The sequence below is a fragment of the Bos grunniens genome, chromosome 22, assembly GCF_055505025.1.
Source record: "Bos grunniens cultivar Pamir isolate PY7600 chromosome 22, Bosgru_T2T1.0, whole genome shotgun sequence".
Lineage (NCBI taxonomy): Eukaryota > Metazoa > Chordata > Mammalia > Artiodactyla > Bovidae > Bos > Bos grunniens.
Genome location: NC_141186.1, coordinates 31,754,929 through 31,775,335, shown reverse-complemented (window position 1 = coordinate 31,775,335; position 20,407 = coordinate 31,754,929). Strand labels below are relative to the sequence as shown.

The following is a 20,407-nucleotide window of genomic DNA, read 5'->3' as shown; positions in this document are numbered from 1 at the left end:
CCAGCAATTGCTCTGTTCCCATCTATAGCAGCCCAGTGGTTTCTACCCTCTCTATCTAATAAGAGATGCCCAGAGAAAAGGCCCAGTTTTCTCACTCCTAAGGTTAAGTGGCTGAAGAAGGTGTATAGTTGGTCTTGAGAGAACACTTATATCTTAAGGGAGATCCAAGTTTCAGCCAAAGGAATGAATCTCTATATGTGATTTTCTTTGCATCAATATGTCAGTGAGCTGAAAGGGCTTCTTTTGGAGAGGAATGTGGCCTGCCTAACAGAGAGCTCAGAGATAAAGAGATCAGGGATCAAGTCCAAGCTCTGCTTCCTTGGTGTGTGATGGGTGATTTAATCTTCTTAACCCTTGGTTTCCTTAACTGTAAATGGGGAAAGTAATTCATAGGGTTGTTGAATTAACTGAAAAAATGCATGGGAATCGATACACCATTGGAGAACTTTTTATCTTCAGTACCACCGTGCAGGGTCCGAGTAGCACCTCCCTTCCCCTGAATTCTCCTTCTTTTGAAAACATTATCACAACGTTTCAGGATAATTTCAAATCGACTTTCTCATGATCTGTATCATGTCATCTATGTTTAGACATTTTCACACTTTCATCTGAAAACATTTTGGGTGTTCTTCCTTTAAGAAACATATACTTTCTTCCACACACATTTTTGCATATTACAAACTGTCTCAATGTGTAAATTATTTCCTTGAAATAATTGGCAATTTGGTGTCGGTGATGGGCAGGGGTGCTTCAACTGAGAGCTCAGGGGAGAGATTTTCAGGGAGGGGGCCGAGGAGCTTTTCAGGGAGGGGGCCGAGGAGGAAGTGGTCTTCGGAATCCATGGTGATGCGCGATAGGATAAAATAAATGTCAAGTAGACTCAATGCTCAGAATTCCAATACTAAGATTGGCTGGAGGTCCTCATTTTGCCTTCAGAGAAGGGACTGGGCAGGAAACAAGTGTCTAATGGTGGTAGCAAGCTTTTCAATGCCCATGGCATATGCCCTCAGAAAGCTTGCTTATCTCCCCAACCCCCGCCTCCATCCCACCAGCCCCCCCTTCCAAAGAAAGGGGTAGGGGAGCTGAAAAACACTTGGCACAGGTGCAAGAAAGCTGAAAACTCCTGGCAGCGCTCTCAGGCGTCTTTTTCCACTCCGCACCAAATGTTTTACAGTCTTCGTGAGCCCATATAGATCCTGGCTTCTGCCCAGTCATTCGTTTGAAACTGTAGGCTCCGAGAAAAGGCTCCACACTGCAGCTGGCCTTTAAACCGTATTTTATGGGGGAGAGTGTTCAGGGTACAGTTGGGATGGGGAGAGCTTGCCTTTGACGTTGGATGTAAAAGTAACAGATTGGAGTGGGGCGGAGCTAACGCCGGGGAATTGTTGGTCTGTTCATTTTCCCAGAGAAGATGAAGCTTTTGGAAATTTCACCTCAATTTCAGTGATATCACGGGTTAATGTATAAGGAGGGCCCCAATGCAACCTGAGCCCAATTTAGCTCAATTTTACTCAAACATAAATCTAATAGTTCCAAGTAATGGAGATGGCAGAATCATTCTTAAATGATATACATTTTTCATTAATTTAGGGCAGCTGTGCCTTTGCTTCCACCCGCATACAAGTTCATTATGAATGAACATCTAATAGTTAATGTTTTGTCTTTCACCTTCTCTATATCCTTTTTTTTTTTGGCCTGCTTATCATGCTTATGACTTGTAATTTCAAAGGTTTAATGACTAATTAGATTTTTTGGTAAGTATATATTAACAGCGCAAAAGAAAAAAACTCCCAACAGGAGAGTTAATCAAAATTGAAATTTGAACGTAAAATGTCCCTGTTAACAATTTAGGGACAATTTGAGACGGAGAAGGCAATGGCACCCACTCCAGTACTCTTGCCTGGAAAATCCCATGGACGGAGGAGCCTAGTGGGCTGCAGTCCGTGGGGTCGCGAAGAGTCGGACACGACTGAGCGACTTCACTTTCACTTTTCACTTTCATGCATTGGAGAAGGAAATGGCAACCCACTCCAGTGTTCTTGCCTGGAGAATCCCAGGGACGGGGGAGCCGGGTGGGCTGCCGTCTATGGAGTCACACAGAGTTGGACACGACTGAAGTGACTTAGCAGCAGCAGCAGCAGACATTTGTATCCTCCTCAGACCTTTGGATTTAAATAACTTTTTTAAATTGAATACTTGCTATGTCAGTCACTCTCCTAAAGACATCTGATGTACTTTTTCATTTTCTCTTCAGTATAACTGTAAGATCTAAGTCTGATCTCCCTATTCTAGGTAAGGAAACTGAGGTTTAGGAAATTTAAGTAACTTGCCCAAAGAGATGATTATAAAATGTCCATTATGGATTTATTGTTTGGTCCTTTAAAAAAGTTTTCAGAAACTATGAAGAGCAAAATATTCCCAGAGTAAATATTGTTGTATCCACTTCACTATTGTCAGTGGCTTATATAAAATGACTTACCTTGGAATGGAGTTAAAAATCATGATGGTCCAGGAAGAGGAGGTTTCTCAGAGGTTGAGACTTTCCTTTCTCAAACAGAGAAATCATGGCATATGCAGCTGAATACCTGAGTTGCCTAATATGGATGTTACAGGTTCCTTATTATTTTGGAAGTAGCATTCTCTGAAAGCCAGCTCATACCCAGTGTCTCCTGGGGTGCCAGAACTGTGACAAAAAGTATACCCTTCTTGAAATAAGTTAGTCATCATATACATGGCATAATGTGAATCATGGCCCTCAATTTTGAGACTCTATTCTTATGAACTCCATCAGTAAATAAATGAGTATTTTCTCAGTTCTCAAAGTGAGAGCAAGTAAAAGAAAAAAAATAATGGAACCATAGATATCTATTTAGAGGGATAGTGAGATAGAGAAGGAGCGAGCACATCACATGCCGTGAAACGAGAAAGATGAGTGTGTCAGTAGTTCCCCATGGCAGAATCGAAATCTTCATTTGGATGAAAAGAATCCCAAATCTCAGTTTGTGAGCTAAAGCAGATGGATGTTCCATGTTGGTACAGATTCCTGTTTGAAGCAGTGTGGTTGCACGGATGGGGTGGTCATTTGATTTCCTCTGAAGTACTGTCTTTTGCAGCTGTCTAAAAGAATTACGATACCCCATGAAGTGCACCATCCATGATGCTTTTAAAAATATTAAATAAAGGCTTCAACCAATGTCTCAAATCTATTTGCCCTTATTTATATACATGATTCTTTGGCTAATATATGTTTGGAAAATGCTGAGTTCAACACATACGTGTAGGGTATTTTTTGCTGCAGGACTTCTCAGAGTCTTTAGTATTCCCTATGAGTCTCCAAGAAGATGTAATGTTATACCCCTTGATCTTAGAATGCTTCTTCCACAAAAGTGTCTACTTGAAACTACTGTGCAGTCAAACAGGTAGGGAAATGCTGGGGTATTGTTGCTTAGCTGAAGAAGGGTCTGACGTTTTCATTTTCAGAGTAATTGAGGCTAAGCCCCCACCCACTTGGACATTCATTGTGAATGAGTTTTTCACAGTTAACTCTTCTCCTTTCTCCCTCTCTTTAGTCCTTTTTGGTTTCTTATCATGCTTGGAACACATAATTCCTAAGGATTAATAACTAATTAGATTTTTCAACAACCATAAATTAAAGATGTAAAAGAAGAAATGAAAACAGTAGGGTAAGTCAGAACTGAAATTTGGAGTCTCAGCTCTCACTGAATAATTTAGTTGTAAGCCCTTGCTGGAATAACTATGTGCTTTTGTGTCACCTTTATGGGGAATCCTTGGGAAGAATCCTGAAATGGAGTCCAGAATGCCTCTTGGCATCGTATATTTTACTTCTCAAGTTGTCAGATGAGACTAATGCATTGTGTGCTTATCTGAAGTGTGATGGGCAAAGTTTGCTGTGCCCTTTTCCTATGAGAAAGGACTGTCTACACCCAAAAAGGATGCTAGTGTATGCAAATCCCTGCTAAGACCCTTTCCCATTAGGTGTGATGTTGCTTGTCCTGTTGATCTCTAGATCTCCATCATAGATTGCAAAAAAAAAAAAGGGTACCCTTTTCAACTCATGACTGTGGTTTTATAAAAGTGCAAAATTAAGGTATTTTTGCAGCCTTGCATCTTAAAATGATTCTTCCTTGTTTTAAGCACCACACCCTACAAAATGTGAATTTGCCTCCATTCCTAAGAAAGTCTTAATTGGATTTTCCCACAGAAGGAAGGGCTATGTGAAAATTTCCTCCATGGCAGATGTCTTTAATGTGGCCTTCTTAGGGAAAAGACCATTCTGATTTAAGGAAGCACACTAGATAAGAGAGATCTGAAAACATATAACCTTTAAAGGGATTCTAGAACAGAGGTGTTTTGTTTTTTTTTTTTTTTTAAGCGATACAACCAGATAAGTACATTGTCTTTGCTCTGCTCAATGAATTTTTATAAAACCATTGCTTCTCTAAAAGCCTGCGAAATATGTTACATGTGAGGTCTTTAGTTGCGGCGTGTGAACTCTTGGTTGCAGCACGTGGGATCTAATTCCCTGACGAGAGACTCAACCCAGGCCCCTGCATTGGGAGCGTGGAATCTTAGCCTCTGGGCCACTAGAGAAGTCCCTGAAAATTTTAATGAAAGTAGTAAATCTACACATGTACTAAATCTACACAAAAGATTTTGATAGAATTATCTCTTCTACTTTTAACAGTGACCCATGGGGTAGGTGTTAATAGACACATTTTATGATGTTAGATTCAAATAGGTTTAGTTACTAACTCAGTTTGTTTAGCTAGTAAACAGCAGAGAAAGGACTGGTACCCATGTCTGTCTGTAGATGTCAACCTTCTTATCTACTCTTATATGGCTTCTTGAAGCCATTTCATAGAATTTACTTGTGTTATAATGGGGGCATTCTAGAAGAGGAGTGTCCTGATAATGCAAACACCCCAAGACCAGAAGTGGGGCCTTTAGGACGGTGAACCTTTGGGATGCTCCTCTAATTGAGTGCCTAGGTAATATTCTAGGCACTAAAAAGAAAAGGATCTAAGATCACTTTAAACTAAAACATATCCTCCACCCTTCCAACTCCCTCCTCCCTTGGAAGAAATCTTGAATTTCTGTATCAGTGGTATTTGTTATAAAATTTCTGCTCACTCTGGGGTTCCATCAGGCATCTTGATCATGGTGTGGCTCACCTTCATGCAGAAAACTCCAGCAGGGGCAGAGAGGAGTAAATTTCAAGCATGACCAACAATAAATACATGGGTTCTAAGCCAGTGCAAATGTGCTGAGAGTTCATCAGATGAGTTTTCACTGATTATTCCTCCAGGACCAATCCAGCTATTGAGAAGTCAGTTTCCATTATTTTTTCCCCATGTGGCAGAACTTGCCAGGGGCCTGGAATACAATTTAGACTCTAGTCAGATGGGATTTGCACTTCGTCCAACCCTGAAAAGTCACTCCTTGGCTATTATTTTTCACTCTATTGTAAATAGCAAGAGGCAGATGAAAAGGTAAAAAATATGTTGGTTGGAAGATACTTATTCTCGCCTACCTAGGGTAATCAAGAGGCGACATCAGCTCCAGATTTGGTGAGTAATAACTCACATTTGACTTTAATACACTGTGATAAACTTTGAGGAATATATCTTTTAAAACATAAAACGCTTTACCTCTGATTTAAAGTTTGGGGGATTGGTCCTATGCCGTCGGCAGGTTAGATTTAGCATCTCTGGAAATTCCAGAGCAATTTTAAACTACTCTTTTTGATCACTTGCTGCAGTTCCAGCTTTCAAAGAGAATGAGATGTTTTGGGAATGAATTGTGATGGACTTATATGAAAATTTATATGACCAAGAATTGGATTTGTTCCCCTGGAATATTATAGATTATGTTTTATGTTGGAATTACATCAGTGTGCAGAGCAGCAGAAGGCTGGCTTAATGTAGCTAAAAATATACCTTGACTTTCCACTTGGAATAAAACTCTCCCCTCCCCAACCCGTTCCTTCCCTAATGAAAATAATGGCTTCATGACTCATAGACATGATAGACAGTAGGGAATATTTGAGTCTTAAAATAGGAAGAGTTTGAGAAAGGACTAATAGCCCTTTTCTAATTTCTTTCCCATCCATCTCTTTCCTCCTGTTTTCCCTGTCACCATCCTATTTCAGGCCTTCAGCACCCCATGCCTCACTGCAGTGGCTCCTTTGTCAGTCTCCAATCCCTCCTTGCTCTAATTTGACCTGTACACTGTGTCGTGGCCCATCCTCCTCCCACCCCCACTTTAATCATGTAATCCCGTGCCATTTTTCAGTGGGTTTCATTTGTTCCAAAGTAAATCACAAAGTAACATTCAAAGGCTTTTCTAGATATGAACCTTGCCCCTTCCTCCTTCCCCACAGTCACTCACTTCCTAACCACTTTCAGGCCTTTACTAAGTCTTTCCTAGAGTTGGGCAATAACCTCCCTACTGTTTACATAGTTTCTTTCATTAAACCCACTGTTGCCCAGTTTATGATTACAGTACCATTGGTAGCATGCAAGATGATTTTTGGTGCTACACAGAGTATTTTTAAAAATTATTTTTTATTGATGGATAGTTTCTTTACAATGTTGTGTTAATTTCTGCTATACAGCAAAGTGAATCAGCTCTACATATCCATATATCCCCTCTTTTTTGGATTTTCTTCCTACTTAGGTCATCACAGAACACTGAGTAGAGTTCTCCCAGCTATACTGTAGGTTTTCATTAGTTATCTATTTTGGGCATACTATTAGTAGCGTATATATATATTAATCCCAGTTTACCAATTCCTCCTGCCACTTGTGTCCATTCATTTGTTCTCTGTGTACACAGACACATTTTTATTTTCAAAATTATCTCTAATCACATATTAATACTTTATTGTAAAAATACCACTAGTCGATCAAGACCATGAATTTATCCACATTATTGCTTAAATGAGAGTCATCAAAAACACGAGCTAGGAGGGTAACCTCATGAGTTTTGTGGGTCTGCTGAAACACTTCTACAGCATTTAGAACCCTAACTCTACCTCACCTCCCGAGGGCAGTTTCACACACTCACCCCCTGGGCTAGATCAAGGCTTACTGCCTTGGCTACGTCAGCAGTTATTTGATTGTAACAATGGCAGAGCGACAGCACCAGCAAGGTCCTACCTTCTTGCCTTCCCCTTCCATTGCCTGCACCTTAATTGCAAAGCTGTACAGCAGTGATTTGAAACGTTCATGCAGTTTTCTGAAGAGCCTCAATTACAAATGATGATTATCTTAGCTGCTGAGAGAATCTTGTTCGATATTCTTGTTTTATTTTTTAAAATGCTTACGGGAACTTGATGTTCAATGAAGACCCTTAAGCAGCAAGTGCTGAAAGAGGGAACAAAGATGATGTAGGAGAGGGCTGAACGTAGTGAAAGCTCTGAATCCACAAAATAAGTTGTGGCTTTGTAAATTCACTAAGTACATTTGAGGAACAATAAACCATAAAAGAGGTTACTGTGACCTTGGTTTCTGCATAGCTTTTGAGATAAAAGGTCTCAGTATCAGAATGCATTTGGTTGACTGTAGTGTTGTTGACTGATTAAAAACAATTCGTGCTCTTATGGAATGCTGATGAGGGACTGGTCCAGGTCCTGTGTGCAGGATGAGCTCTGGAGGCAGAGATCAAAATTGCTTTGCTAAAATGGAGCACTAAAATGTAAGCCTTTGTAACCAGAAATGAATGGGGCAGAGCTCCTGACATAAAGATTAAGTTGCTATACATTCACTTATGCATTTATTACTTATTAGAGTACCTATCTTAAAAGCATATTGAAGATGTTTCAAATTCTCATCATTGCATAGGATAACAACTCAGAAAACAGCGAGTGGGTTTCTTTGAATAGTGTCGTATTTTTATGATTGCTTTTGCTTTTGAAGTGATACTTGGGCTTTATTTTGATGCAATCATTTTTCATATGTACAACTTTTAGACTTAGGGATAAAAAAGTGAAAACCTTGACATGAACACAAGTGGTTCAAGCCTTGCAACAATTGCTTATTTGGTGTGAACCTTGGGCAAGTTACTTAATTTCTTTAAGTCTCTGTTTTCTCTAGGAAAATGAAGATGTTAGTAGAATCTGTTTCATAGGGCTGTTTAGAGAATAGTGATAATGTATATAAAGCACTTAAATATTATATTTTCTACTTAATATTTCTCTCATCTATAAAATAAGAATAATGCAGTAAAGGGAACACTGTCAGGCTCTCTGCTCTCCTCCTAACTATGTACTGAGAGCGTGTGGTGAAGTTTGTAGATGGTATTGCAATCCAGGTTTAAGAATGCCTTGGTCTCACCCTCCCACTCACCCCTTTCTCCCCCTGTTGAGTTCAGCAGAGGGAGCTATATGGATAGGAAAAATAGCTAGATGGGGAACAGATTCTCTTCTAGCGATGTAAGCACTAATCAAGGCAGGTCTTTCCAGCTAAGACTGAATCAGAAAATACAGTTTAGATGTCAGGGTTAAGTGAAGACCTCTGTTTAGTTCAGTTCAGTTCAGTCGCTCAGTCGTGTCCAACTCTTTGCGACCCCATGAATCGCAGCACGCCAGGCCTCCCTGTCCATCACCAACTCCCAGAGTTCACCCAGACTCACGTCCATCGAGTCAGTGAAGCCATCCAGCCATCTCATCCTCTGTTGTCCCCTTCTCCTCCTGGCCCCAATCCTACTTCTTAAATCAGGATAGCCCTGGCTAAGGTGGTTCCTCAGTTGCCAACAGAGATGTGACATGACCAGCTTAGTCTAAGGAAGTATGCCCTGCAGCAACCTTAGACAGCAGGGAAAATGAGAATGTCCTGCTCTTGAGCTGATCTTTAAACCAGATTCCCTGACCTAAACTACACCACTTTGTAAAATGTGGCCCAATGAATGTCCTGGCTTCTGACCAAAGAGATCAACAACCCTTCCTCTTGTGACAGCAGGGAGGAAGCTAAAGGATCATCACTTTCCTAAATTCCTTTTCAAAGTGTGGAGTCTGTTGCACTGGGGCTGCTAGACTTAGCAAATAGAAATATAGGACACGCAGTTTAAATTGAATTTCAGATAAACAAGGAATTGCTTCATAGTATAAGTATTAATATGTCATGTCCAATATTTGGGACATTGCTTATACTAAAATATTGTTTGTTATTTATTGGAAATTTAAAGTTTAAATTTACCTGGCAAGTTTGTTTCTAACAGTTTTTTAAGGTCCATTTGGTAATGATTTATTGAGACTGATAGAAAAGCTTTTAGAGCTCTTTGGGAGGTTGTCCTGTGTGTGGTAGGACGTTTAGTAACATTCTTGGCTTTTAATCACTAAAGCTCAAATGCATCTTTCCTCTTTCCATTGTGACAACCAAATATTAATATGCCTCGAGACATTGCCAGATGAGTGCCGAATCACCGCTAACTGAGAACCACTGCTTTAGAGACAGTAGCCAAAGCCAGGCTATGAAGCATATCAGGATAGCAGACCAGAAGGTGGCCCTTTTTCTTTTTTCTTCTACTCTTTTGGCCACACCACATGGTATGTGGGATTTAGTTCCCCGGTCACAGGTCAAACTCACACCCCCTGCATTGGAAGCATGGAGTCTTAACCAGTGGACCACCAGGAAAGCCCAAGAAAGTGGCACTTGTAGCTAGTACTGATGCAGCTCCTGTCCTTATCTCCATTCCTCATCCCTTCCCACATCCCGGGCTCCTTCATGGTGACGTAACGAGCTGTCTAGACCTATGTAGAAAATACCGATAATGCACTTTTGGTCCAGTGTTGATTATAATCAGTCGAACATTATGCTCTACTCACCCTACCTTTCTGAACAATTCACATGAGCCTCTACATGGCTCCTCTTCAGGTTTTAACTCAGGTATCTTTTTTGAAGAACACCCAAGAAAATATTAAACCAAGTACTTAAATGTTATAATTTTATCACAGGTCATCAGTTTGTGTAACCTGGGCAAACTTAACATGTAATGGGCAAAATTCTTAGAGTCCAAGTGCCTTCATTAAGTGTATGTACTGTTCTTGTGTTCAGTTCTGTAAAGGGAGAAATCTAGAGGCATTGGATAATGAATTCTGCCCTTCAGACATTTCCACCTACACATTTATCCTTGAAAAAATGCTGATATGCCTTCATGTGGTATTTCCTATTTGTGAAGGTTCCCTGACTGAATATGTTGTCTCACTTCTTTGGGAAAAAAAGAAAAAACTGAGGTGACTTTTGCTTTATTAACTTTGATTGTCCAGCATTGATAATTAATTTTGTAGGCCTATCAGCTTATGTAGTGGGAAAATTTCATTAGCAAGTTAAATGTAACTTCGTTTCTTCATGGCTTCCCATATTTTGTAGGCTTTTAGGGAAGCAATGGTTTTATAAAAATCCATTGAGCAGGGCAAAGACAATGTACTTATCTGGTTATATTGTGTAGAAAAAAAAACCCTCTTTCTGGAATCCCTATAAAGGTTGTATGTTCTCAGAGCTCTCTTATCTAGTGTGCTTCCTTAAATCAGAATGTTCTTTTCCCTAAGAAGCCCACCTTAAAGAACAACATTATCTTTATTTGTGATCACAGGCTTTCATCATGGCAGAAAAAAAAAAAAAAATCTGAACCTTCTCAGACCCTGATATTTGTATTTAATCAATAACCACGTTCCTTTTTCATCTGTCTTACCTCTGCAATTGCATTTTCCCAGCTATGTATGCTTTATTGTGTAAGAATTCAATTGAAAGAGCCATTCATGTTTGCAAAAAGGATGATGTTTTATTATTGGTGATAAAGAAAAGAAATTTCACACTTTGTATAACCGACCCTTTCTTTTAGAGCATGGCAAATTCTGAAAGTGAGGAATAAGTTAACAAGCCATGGAAAGAGAGGCCACAGAAGGATCTTGTAGTATTCTGACCATAGTATAAAATAAGACCTGACAATTTTTATGTCTTTAATTGACAAATATTCAGTTTACTTCTGAAATAGATCATCTTTGCCCAATTTGAGGGTTATGTAGACTAGAAAGAATAAGGGGATGATAGTCAAAATATTTAACATTTATATGACATGGCCTGATGAATGGAATGAGATACCATATTATCGGGACAGGATCCCAAAGACCCTCTACAGGTCCAGATGTTCTTCCTTGAGTGACCGGACTGTGAGGAGGTGGGTAGGGGCTCGGAGAGGGGCCAGGTGGTTAGGGGTATGGGAGAAGCCCTAAGGACGTCCACAGTAGCAACTGTTTATGAGCCAGTCTGGTAGTATTTTGATATTTGAGCAACTGGAACAGGTATATAGCTGTGTAGAGCAGAACTAATAAGTAGAGAATCCTGGGGTAATGCACGGCCATTAGAAACTTAGACCACCACTCTGAGTTTCTGACACTGCCATTAAATCACTGTATGATCTAGGATCAGTCAGTACTTGGGGGACTGTTTTCTCTTTTGAAAATATTGGGTAACAACAACTTTAGGTCCCCTTCTTAATAGTTTACATTTTTCCATCCTGAAGATCTGCAAGTTCTATGCATACAGTTGTCTCTAAGCTTCTAGAAAGAATTGGGACTACAGTGTTTCATAAGGGTTGGGCTCTATCTTGCTCTGTGCTTTGTGGATAACACGATAATTGAACAAGGACGAAGCCTGCAGGAGCCGTAGATGCACTGTGTTACCAGGAATAAGACGAGAGCAGTTCAATGTTTTTTATATGGGCAGTTTAAAATATTTTCAAAAGATTAAGAGTTTTCAGTGTTTTGAGGAAGTTATCACATAGTAGAAAAATGTGCTAGTTGGCTACAGACACAAACCAAACATGCCTTTTGTCCCAAACTGCCAAAGTCAGGCAAAGATAGATATTTTGGGATTTGTTATTGTTGTTGTTTGTCTCGATCATAAAAAGTTCTGTTGACTCATTTAACTTTCGTGTTCTTTGGTTATTGACAGTGTGTTTTTTTTTACATTCGATGAAGGTAGTGAGATAGTGTCATTAGAATATTTAAGAACACGTTTGTGAGCAGCGCCATGCCTACAGAGACCGAAGAAAATTCAAGTGACTTCAACCTCCACAAATCGCTTTAATTTGTTTGATTGTTTGTTTTAGTTTGTTGGAGTCAAAAGTCACTTTCTAAGTTTATACCACATCTTAAAAGATTTTTTATAAATATGAGGAAGTGCTCAATATAATTATGAATCACTTGAATTTTCAGAAAAAGAAAAAAAGATATGGTTTCTGCAGCACATTCTGTATTAGGAAACTCAGTGCTGAATAAGTACCTGCACATGAATTTCTTTCGGGTTCCTACACAACTGATCATTTAGTAAAATGAACTGGTTCTGTTTTAATATCCTGTTGCTTATTGTACCTGACAAACAGAAATGAGGAAAATGAAGAATTAACGATCTGGGGTCATTTTCTTGAAACTTGCACATAATTCCCATTTCTGCTTATTAGAATAAAGAAAAGATTTTCTGTAACAAATTAAGAATATGCATAACCTGTTATGACATAGTCATAAGCATATAATAATATGGTCTAGAATTACAGTACTCTCTCAAAGTACATCATATTCAAAATTCACTGGGTATGTCTTAGAGACATCTGTTGTAATTACAGGAACACGGTTTCTAATTCATTTAATTCCCTTTCCTACCTAAACTGTACATATAAGTGAATTTTAAGAGACTGTATAAATAAATTTTTAATTACAAAATGATGTTATACAATACATTATTAATAATAACCAACAATGCATAATGTTTATGCATGAGTCCATTAGAAAGACAAGCTAATGTATGTCAATTCTAAAAGAATGCACTAATTTGTCCTGAATTTGTGAATGAAGTTGAATCCATGATGCAAGCCAATGAGTGCAATAACACAGAATGGTTCTGCATGCTATTTTGCAGTCAAGAAACATCTTGTACCTATGGCATTTAAGAAGTATGTAAGATTTGTTCATCACATGTGATCAAGATCTGATTTTTCAGTGAGCCATGCGGTGGGGAAATTTGGAACAAGACCATTGAGTTGACAATACTAGCTTTTCCCCAGACAGGTGCAGAATAAAATGGTGAAATGTGTACAGTCCTTACATTTCAGCACATGAAAATCACAGGCTCATTGTCATGAAGTTTCCCCTGAGGGCCAAAAGGTCTGCCTGAACACGGTTCCTTTGTTGTGCTAACGATAACAAATTTCGGAAATCTCCATGGCCAGCTCCAGACAGTCACTGGTCTCATGACAAGATTCAAAAAGGCTGCAGTCAATGTCACAGTTGCAGTTGCAGTCATTCCGGGAGTGGCTTTCATCTGAGGTGTGATGGTACCTGAGAGAGGGGCAGCAAACATTGATACACACCGTTTCACACGTGTCCGGGAGCATCAGGAGACAGTCCAGAAACTGGCAGAACAGACAGGTGAGGATAAGGGAGGCGCAGTCCTCTGTGGAAAGAAGAAAGAAAGACAATTATATGTGGCTCATCTGGGGACGCAGATGCAGGGCAAGCATGTGCAGTGGTGTGCTTGATAACTTTATAGCCGACTCTTAATTATTTATCCGTATTGGAGGTGATGTACACCATTATTTTCTCAACTGCTCCCACCCCCTGTCCAGTACTCACTCTACTTAAGTAATTGCTTTATTAACTTCCTGAGCATTTCCTATTGATTCCACATAATCTGGTTATTTAAAGTGCTGTCCCTTTTCTAAACTCCTATATTTACATTGTGTATAGAGGTGCTGGGAAGCTGCACAATTAGCTACCTCTCTTGAAACCTTGCAGTGGTCTGAAAAATAGTAAGTCCTCCTCAAGTGCTGGGAGCTTTCAGGAGCAATTAGATTTGGGGACAAGGAGAGATCATCCACATTTCTGGCTTCTCGTCACAAGGCTTTTTTATTTGTTTGATGTGGATTCCAGTAAATCTGCCACACCCATATTCAGTGCCAGTGAAAAGCACATTTCAAAACCTAACATAAATTACTTTTTAAATAATTGTAGTTGTTTGTGGTAGTATATTATTTTTAAGCCCTGTCTCATTTTTCCTCCAGGAGATCAAGGAGGAATCAGCCTTGATTTTATATAGTTAAATGAAATACATCATCATATACACTTAAAATGGTATAAATCTTATCAATCCTATGTAAGAAAACTGTTTTAGAAATTTGCTATGCAGACTTGTAAAAATGTGAAAAGTATCTCTAAGGCATCGAAGGTAATTGGTAATTCTAGCCAAGCAGCTGTGATGGGTTATGGATTATTTTTGTTTGTTTGTTTCTACAAAGGGAATTAGTTAGAAGATGAAGTAATTCTTTTGTTAAAATTATAACTTCTTTCCTTTTCTTTCTTCATTCTTCCTCCCTCCTTCTTCTTTTTTTTTTTAAGTTAAGAAAGTCTCAAAAACATGTAAGGGTCTTTAAAAAGGGTAGGTAAGTGTTCATATGATATATCATCTAAGTAATTAAAATCAGTATACTGAAGACTGCTGATGGTTGAAAGTAACATTTTAGTGTGAATTGGGGAAAATTCCCCTCTCCTAATGGGCGTATCAGTCAATCAACATTATTACACTTTTGTAATCTATTTTTCCTCCATTAAGAATGTTAGTAATCTTTGGTCTTCAGACTTCAGTTGACTGACTATACAAGCTTGCAAATTCTGCTTTCTGCATCATCTGCCAGTGCTGTCTAAGTGTTTTTAGGTCCCCATCCATTGACTTCTTAAGAATGTCTTCCGGAAAACTTTTTTCTGTTATTCGTAACAGAACTGCTGTTCTGTTGCACAACACTGCTTAGTGTTTAAGAGAAGGGAGAACATGGAAATTCTCTGAAAGGGAACAAATATTTTAAATACACTCATTCTAATTTATTTAAAAAAAAATATATATATATATATAAAGGTCTAAAGTGAGTTCTGCAATCAGATAAACAAAAATCTTCCTTCATCCCTCAGTCCCTCCTGCCCTCTTCCCCAGCCTCTCACCTTCTGATTCTTTCTTCCCAGTAAGACAGAGTGGTAAAGAACCAGGCCATAACTTTTATGACCACTTTAATTGCTATGTATTGTTGCAGGTGCTGTGGCCATTACTCAGTATTTATAGTTTAGGTGGCCTATTTCATAATACGTCTATGGTGTGTGTACTCATCTCTCTGCCAGACAGGGTGTATTTTTATCCCCTTAGAGCCAGCTTCTAGCATGTGGCCAACCCACCCATAGCTCACAAGTCACTACAAATCATCCACAAAAACTCAGCAGTGAGTGAGTGCCGTTCATAGACTGTTCTCAGTATGCATTTCTGAAGAGGGCGTGTTGGTGGCCAAAGATCTTGGGCATAAAGCCTCATCACTTTTTTTTTTTAATGCCAAGACTGCTGCTCTAGCAGCCCCTGGTAAAGAAGAGGCTCTCAGGAGAAAATATTCCAAGCAAATGCTCCCTGATCTCTTAGACTGGAGAATCAGAGACTTACTCAGGTCTGTGACCATATAAAAATAATTTACCCACCAGATCCTGTCATTTGTAAATATTACAAGATTCAAAGTTTGGCTTAGAAATAAGTCAGGTTGGGTGCAGGGTGTCCTCTGGGGATGGGAGCTGGTATTTCCTATCAGAGTGTGAAAACCTGTTTGTAAAATGGCCTTGTAATTTCCTGTGGGTATATAACTGGTTTGAATCCTCTTGCCAACAGCTCCTCAAGTTGTCAGACCCTGGAGGTCTCTGCTTCTGATGTACACCATAGATTTTATGTATAATATTATATATATATTGACCTAATCCTTTGGTCAAGCTGGCATTTGTTTCCTTCCTTATCTCTATCTTGCACTTGAGAATAGAGCCCATTATTCTTTTTCTGTTTATAAGTCAGTCCTTTTTATTTGGTTATAAAAGGCAGAGCCTCTAGCCCAGAAAAACACAGCAATATTAATGAATTGAAAACAGATTTTTTTCCCCAACTTTCAAGCGTGTTCCACACAGTTCCTAAAAGACGTATTAAATAATTCTGCATGATCAGGGGAAACTGTTTTGCATATGGCCCATTTTTGTTTGCACAGAAGTAGCGTAAGCAGTTCATGGGGAAAGTCTCAACTGTTTGAAAAGAGAATTGGACTTTCCATTCTCCTGAATGGGTATATTTTCCTTTGCCTGCAGTATTCCTTAGGACTTTAATGTTGCATAAACTTGATGTTCCATAGCCTATCATTAGCACTCCTCGTGGCCAATCTAAAGCATCATGACCTCGTGCCCAGCATCCATCCAGCCGCCTGCGTCTCATCTCTTCTGCACTGTGTTCAGAACATCTCTCACTTAGCAAGGCCACCTTGCATCATGGAGCTCCCTCTTTCCCACATTCCACAAACCTGTCTCTTCCCTAATTGTATCTTGTGAATGGCTCCTGAACGCACATATGAATTGCCTGAAAGCTGCACCTCATTCCTCTCATTTTTCTTTTCCTCATCATACCCTCTCCACCCAATTCTCTCCTGAGTTTCGCTGATTTCCTTGCAGAGTCCTATTTGAGATTCGTCAGCCTCTGTCCACTGTCTTAGCTGTAGCCACTCTCAGGTCCATGTTAACAGCCTCCTGTCCAGGACAATGCTTCCACATGAGCCCACCTCAAATTCATTAGCCCTTGTGATATTTAAAATCATAAATTAGAACATCTCACTCTCCCTTTAGAAGTAGGTCCTAAATCCTTACCTCAGGCTACAAAGCTCTCTGCTTTGAATCTTCTCTTTGGTTTTATCTTCTTCCAAATGCCCTGCTCGCTGTGGCTTCTGCTGGTGCCACTTACTTCTGTTTTGTCTACTAACAGTTGCTAGTGGCTGAGGAGCTAATGTGCGTGCTGAGGATCTACTGCTAACTAGGAGAGACCAAGAGAAGAGGTGGCAGAGCTTTCCTATTACTGCTGATTTCCTCACTTGGCTTTTCGGCTCTCTTCATACCTTTGCGGCACATTCCTTACGTATTAAATTCCTTTTATTGAACTACCTGGCATCACAGCATAGGCTCCGCATGTTGCTGTCAGGATACCCATCTCATTTCTCACTCCTTCCTTCCTTAAACCTGCCTTAAAGGAGATCTGAGACCTTCAGGCCATTCACCTGAATGTGGTATTTGCCTTTGAGCAAGAAGCCATGATGAAAACCCTCTGAGGGTGCTTTTATTTCCTCTTAGGGTGCTTTTATTTCCTCTTTCGGAGAAGGCAATGGCACCCCACTCCAGTACTCTTGCCTGGAAAATCCCATGGATGGAGGAGCCTGGAAGGCTGCAGTCTGTGGGGTCGCTGAGGGTCGGACACGACTGAGCGACTTCACTTTCACTTTTCACTTCATGCATCGAAGAAGGAAATGGCAACCCACTCCAGTGTTCTTGCCTGGAGAATCCCAGGGGCGGGGAAGCCTGGTGGGCTGCCGTCTATGGGGTCGCACAGAGTCGGACACGACTGAAGTGACTTAGCAGCAGCATTTCCTCTTTACTTTCACCCCTAGGGTGCATGGAGGATGTGAAGACTGTGAAGTGCTAAGTGATACTCTTATGATCCTGAAGGACTACTGCAGCCTCTGGACCATTCCAAATGTAATTAGAATATTGGCTGTTTAAGGGGGAGAATCTGTTTCTGTTTTGTATATGCATTCATTTGTATTACTTTTGGTTCCACATATAAAGTTTGTCTTTCTCTGCCTGACTTACTTCACTAAGCATAATATTCTGTAGTTCCATCTACGTTGTTGCAAGTGCCAGCATTTCATTCTTTTTTATGACTGAGTAGTATTCCCGTGTACAGGTACACCATATCTTAATGTGGTTGCTAAAGGGGAGATAGAAAGGGGGGCAAATTAGGGGTACGGGCTTCACAGATACAAACTAAAGTATATAAAATAGGTAAGCAACAAGGATGTACAGTACAGCACAGGAAATTATGCCTGTTATTTTATAATAACCTATAGTAGAGTATCGGAGAAGGCAATGGCACCCCACTCCAGTACTCTTGCTTGGAAAATCCATGGACGGAGGAGCCTGGTGGGCTGCAGTCCATGGGGTCGCTAAGAGTTGGAGACGACTGAGCGACTTCACTTTCACTTTTCACTTCCATGCTTTGGGGAAAGAAATGGCAACCCACTCCAGTGTTCTTGCCTGGAGAATCCCAGGGACAAGGGAGCCTGGTGGGCTGCACAGAGTCAGACATGACTGAAGCGACTTAGCAGCAGCAGCAGCATAGTAGAGTATAATCTGCAAAAATACTGAGTCACTATGCTATATACTTGAAGCTAACACAGTCCTGGAAATCAAGCATACTTCACATTTAAAGAGGCAGGAAACTCCCCTCATGGTCCAGTTGTTAAGATTCTGCACTTCCAATGCAGGGGGCACAGGTTTGATCCCTGGTCAGGGAACTTAGGATCCCACATGCTGCACCACACGGCCAAAAAATAAAAAATAAATATGGGAGAAAAAGAGAGGCAGAATCTGCCTCATTAGAAAAGATCATATTTAGTTAAAATGGAGAAGGTAACAGTGCAAAGGAATTTCCACTATTGTACCTGAGGTCAGTCCCTCACTCACGATCCTGTCCTCTCTGAGTTTGCCCTTCTAGCTGTCGTTCTTGCCACCACCATGTCTGGAATCAGGAGGAGGGCGGAACCAGAGGTGGCTGTAGCTGCCCTCTCTGGTCCCTGTCACACTTCTCAACTCCAGAAGCATAGCTCCGGCATCTTTGGGAATCATTTTCCAAAGTGGCAAGAACATGATTTTAAAAAATACAGATTAAAAAAAAAATCCTATCCTCTTCTCCCAAAACAAAATTAAAAACAAAAACAAAGCAAAGGACAAGATGAACCTCATCCAAATGGCATATTCTGGTACATTATGGTTAGTGTTCTGTCACCGAGAGAACTTGGCATTAATAACAAGATTCATGACATGGTGGCTCCAACTGGTTACTGGAAGTTTTGGGTTCAAAAGTATAAAAATTGGTTCCCACTCCCCCAACATTAAGTTCTTCAAAAAAGTCTGTAATGCAGAATGGAAATAGATAAAGTGTGACTGCCTTTCTCTAGCTGGGGTATCATCCCTGATTTTATCAATTTTAATAGCTACTTAAATATGTCAAGATCTATTTAAGTTCAGACAAGCACAACTAACATTCAAGTTAGTTCTTTAGAACTAGAATGACTAGATTTGGGTGATACTTAGTAAATTTGTGCTTATGTTTTTTTCTGAGCAAATGAACTGAAATAATTATAAAATTGAAACATTTTATAAGGTGACACTGTTGCATTTAATTGTATGAAATTTACAGTGTAGAAAATGTAATCATTTTATTCAGTAGTCCATGGTGTAATTAAGACTATTCTTTTGAGGTGTCTTATATTTATGATTTTCCTCTTCCACTTGGATGAGACACCTCAGATTCAAAATTATACATCCATTAGGTATATTCTCAGGAATCTTTTTAAGCAGCCTGTTTTCTCATAGCATGTATATCCCTGGTTTTATCATCCACCGGGATGCTTTTACAGTCAGATCATAGAAGCAGAAGCACAGATAGTGCTCTGGACTTCTCCCCTTTTCTCCAGGAATGGGACCACACGGATGAGCCATGATTTAATAATAATGTCGCAGCACATAGTGTGTGATGCGCAGTAAAGATCCTTCTTAAATTCCCATCAGTGCACACACCATGAACTGTGCTAATGGATGAAGCACATTTTACAAAATCTGCATGTGTGAGGCTTCTCCATCCTTGTTTTAAGTGGGGAAATGTATATAAATAATAGATATTAGCAATTAAGCACCCATTCCTATGCACTCATTTATATATTTGAAAATAAATTAACCACAAACTACATGGAAGTGGATGCAATCTTCTCTTTTCCCTTCTGTTTCCCCTGCTGTTCCTGAAAGATATTTCTGTATTTATCTCAGTATGAACAATGACCCCAGCTCTCAATTTCTGCATCCTTAAATTAATTACTATCAAAATTTCCTAAAATGAAGTGAATCTGATTTAACTGTTTTAGTTCCTTGATCTTTGCTGTTTAGGATAATAAGAGTTTCTTCACACTGTTTGTGGGCCCTTGTCTGGATGTTTTACTGTCTTTTAACCAGATACCAAAAGTGCTTACCGTGGTAGGGAGATTTTTTTTTTTTTTTTACAGCTAGGGAAATGAAGGGTAAACTACTGCCTAGGCTGTTAGCTTAATATTGGAATTTCCTGGACCACAGTATCCTTGGTCCAGGCCTTAACAAGACAGTCTAATTCAGTGGTCTTCATGAATCTCCTTTGCTCTTTTGCAGAGTGAATGGTTTTTTCCTACATGAGGCACCAGAGTAGGGTTGCCATTTTAATAGAATAGTCATTTGGGTCTTCCCTGAGAATACAAG

At 39.8% G+C, this 20,407-nt stretch overlaps 2 protein-coding genes across 38 annotated transcripts in view; one reads left to right on the top strand and one right to left on the bottom strand.

Annotated features, from left to right (window-relative positions):
• Positions 1–20,407, top strand: part of LOC147348250 (uncharacterized) — an 888,338-nt gene that overhangs the window by 126,765 nt on the left and 741,166 nt on the right. For 20 of the 36 annotated variants that reach the window (XM_086366796.1, XM_086366805.1, XM_086366806.1 and 17 more), the window contains exon 5: positions 17,512–17,599. The exons of the other annotated variants lie outside the window; for them this stretch is intronic. In XM_086366796.1, the coding sequence (XP_086222922.1) occupies positions 17,512–17,546 (35 nt within the window). In that variant the 3' untranslated portion in view covers positions 17,547–17,599. The remainder of the gene's footprint in view (positions 1–17,511; positions 17,600–20,407) is intronic. 36 annotated transcript variants of the gene reach the window in all.
• The window catches only part of MDFIC2 (MyoD family inhibitor domain containing 2), a 116,383-nt gene continuing 106,754 nt past the window's right edge, over positions 10,779–20,407 (bottom strand). For both annotated transcript variants that reach the window (XM_086366791.1, XM_086366792.1), the window contains one exon: positions 10,779–13,469. In XM_086366791.1, the coding sequence (XP_086222917.1) occupies positions 13,210–13,469 (260 nt within the window). In that variant the 3' untranslated portion in view covers positions 10,779–13,209. The remainder of the gene's footprint in view (positions 13,470–20,407) is intronic.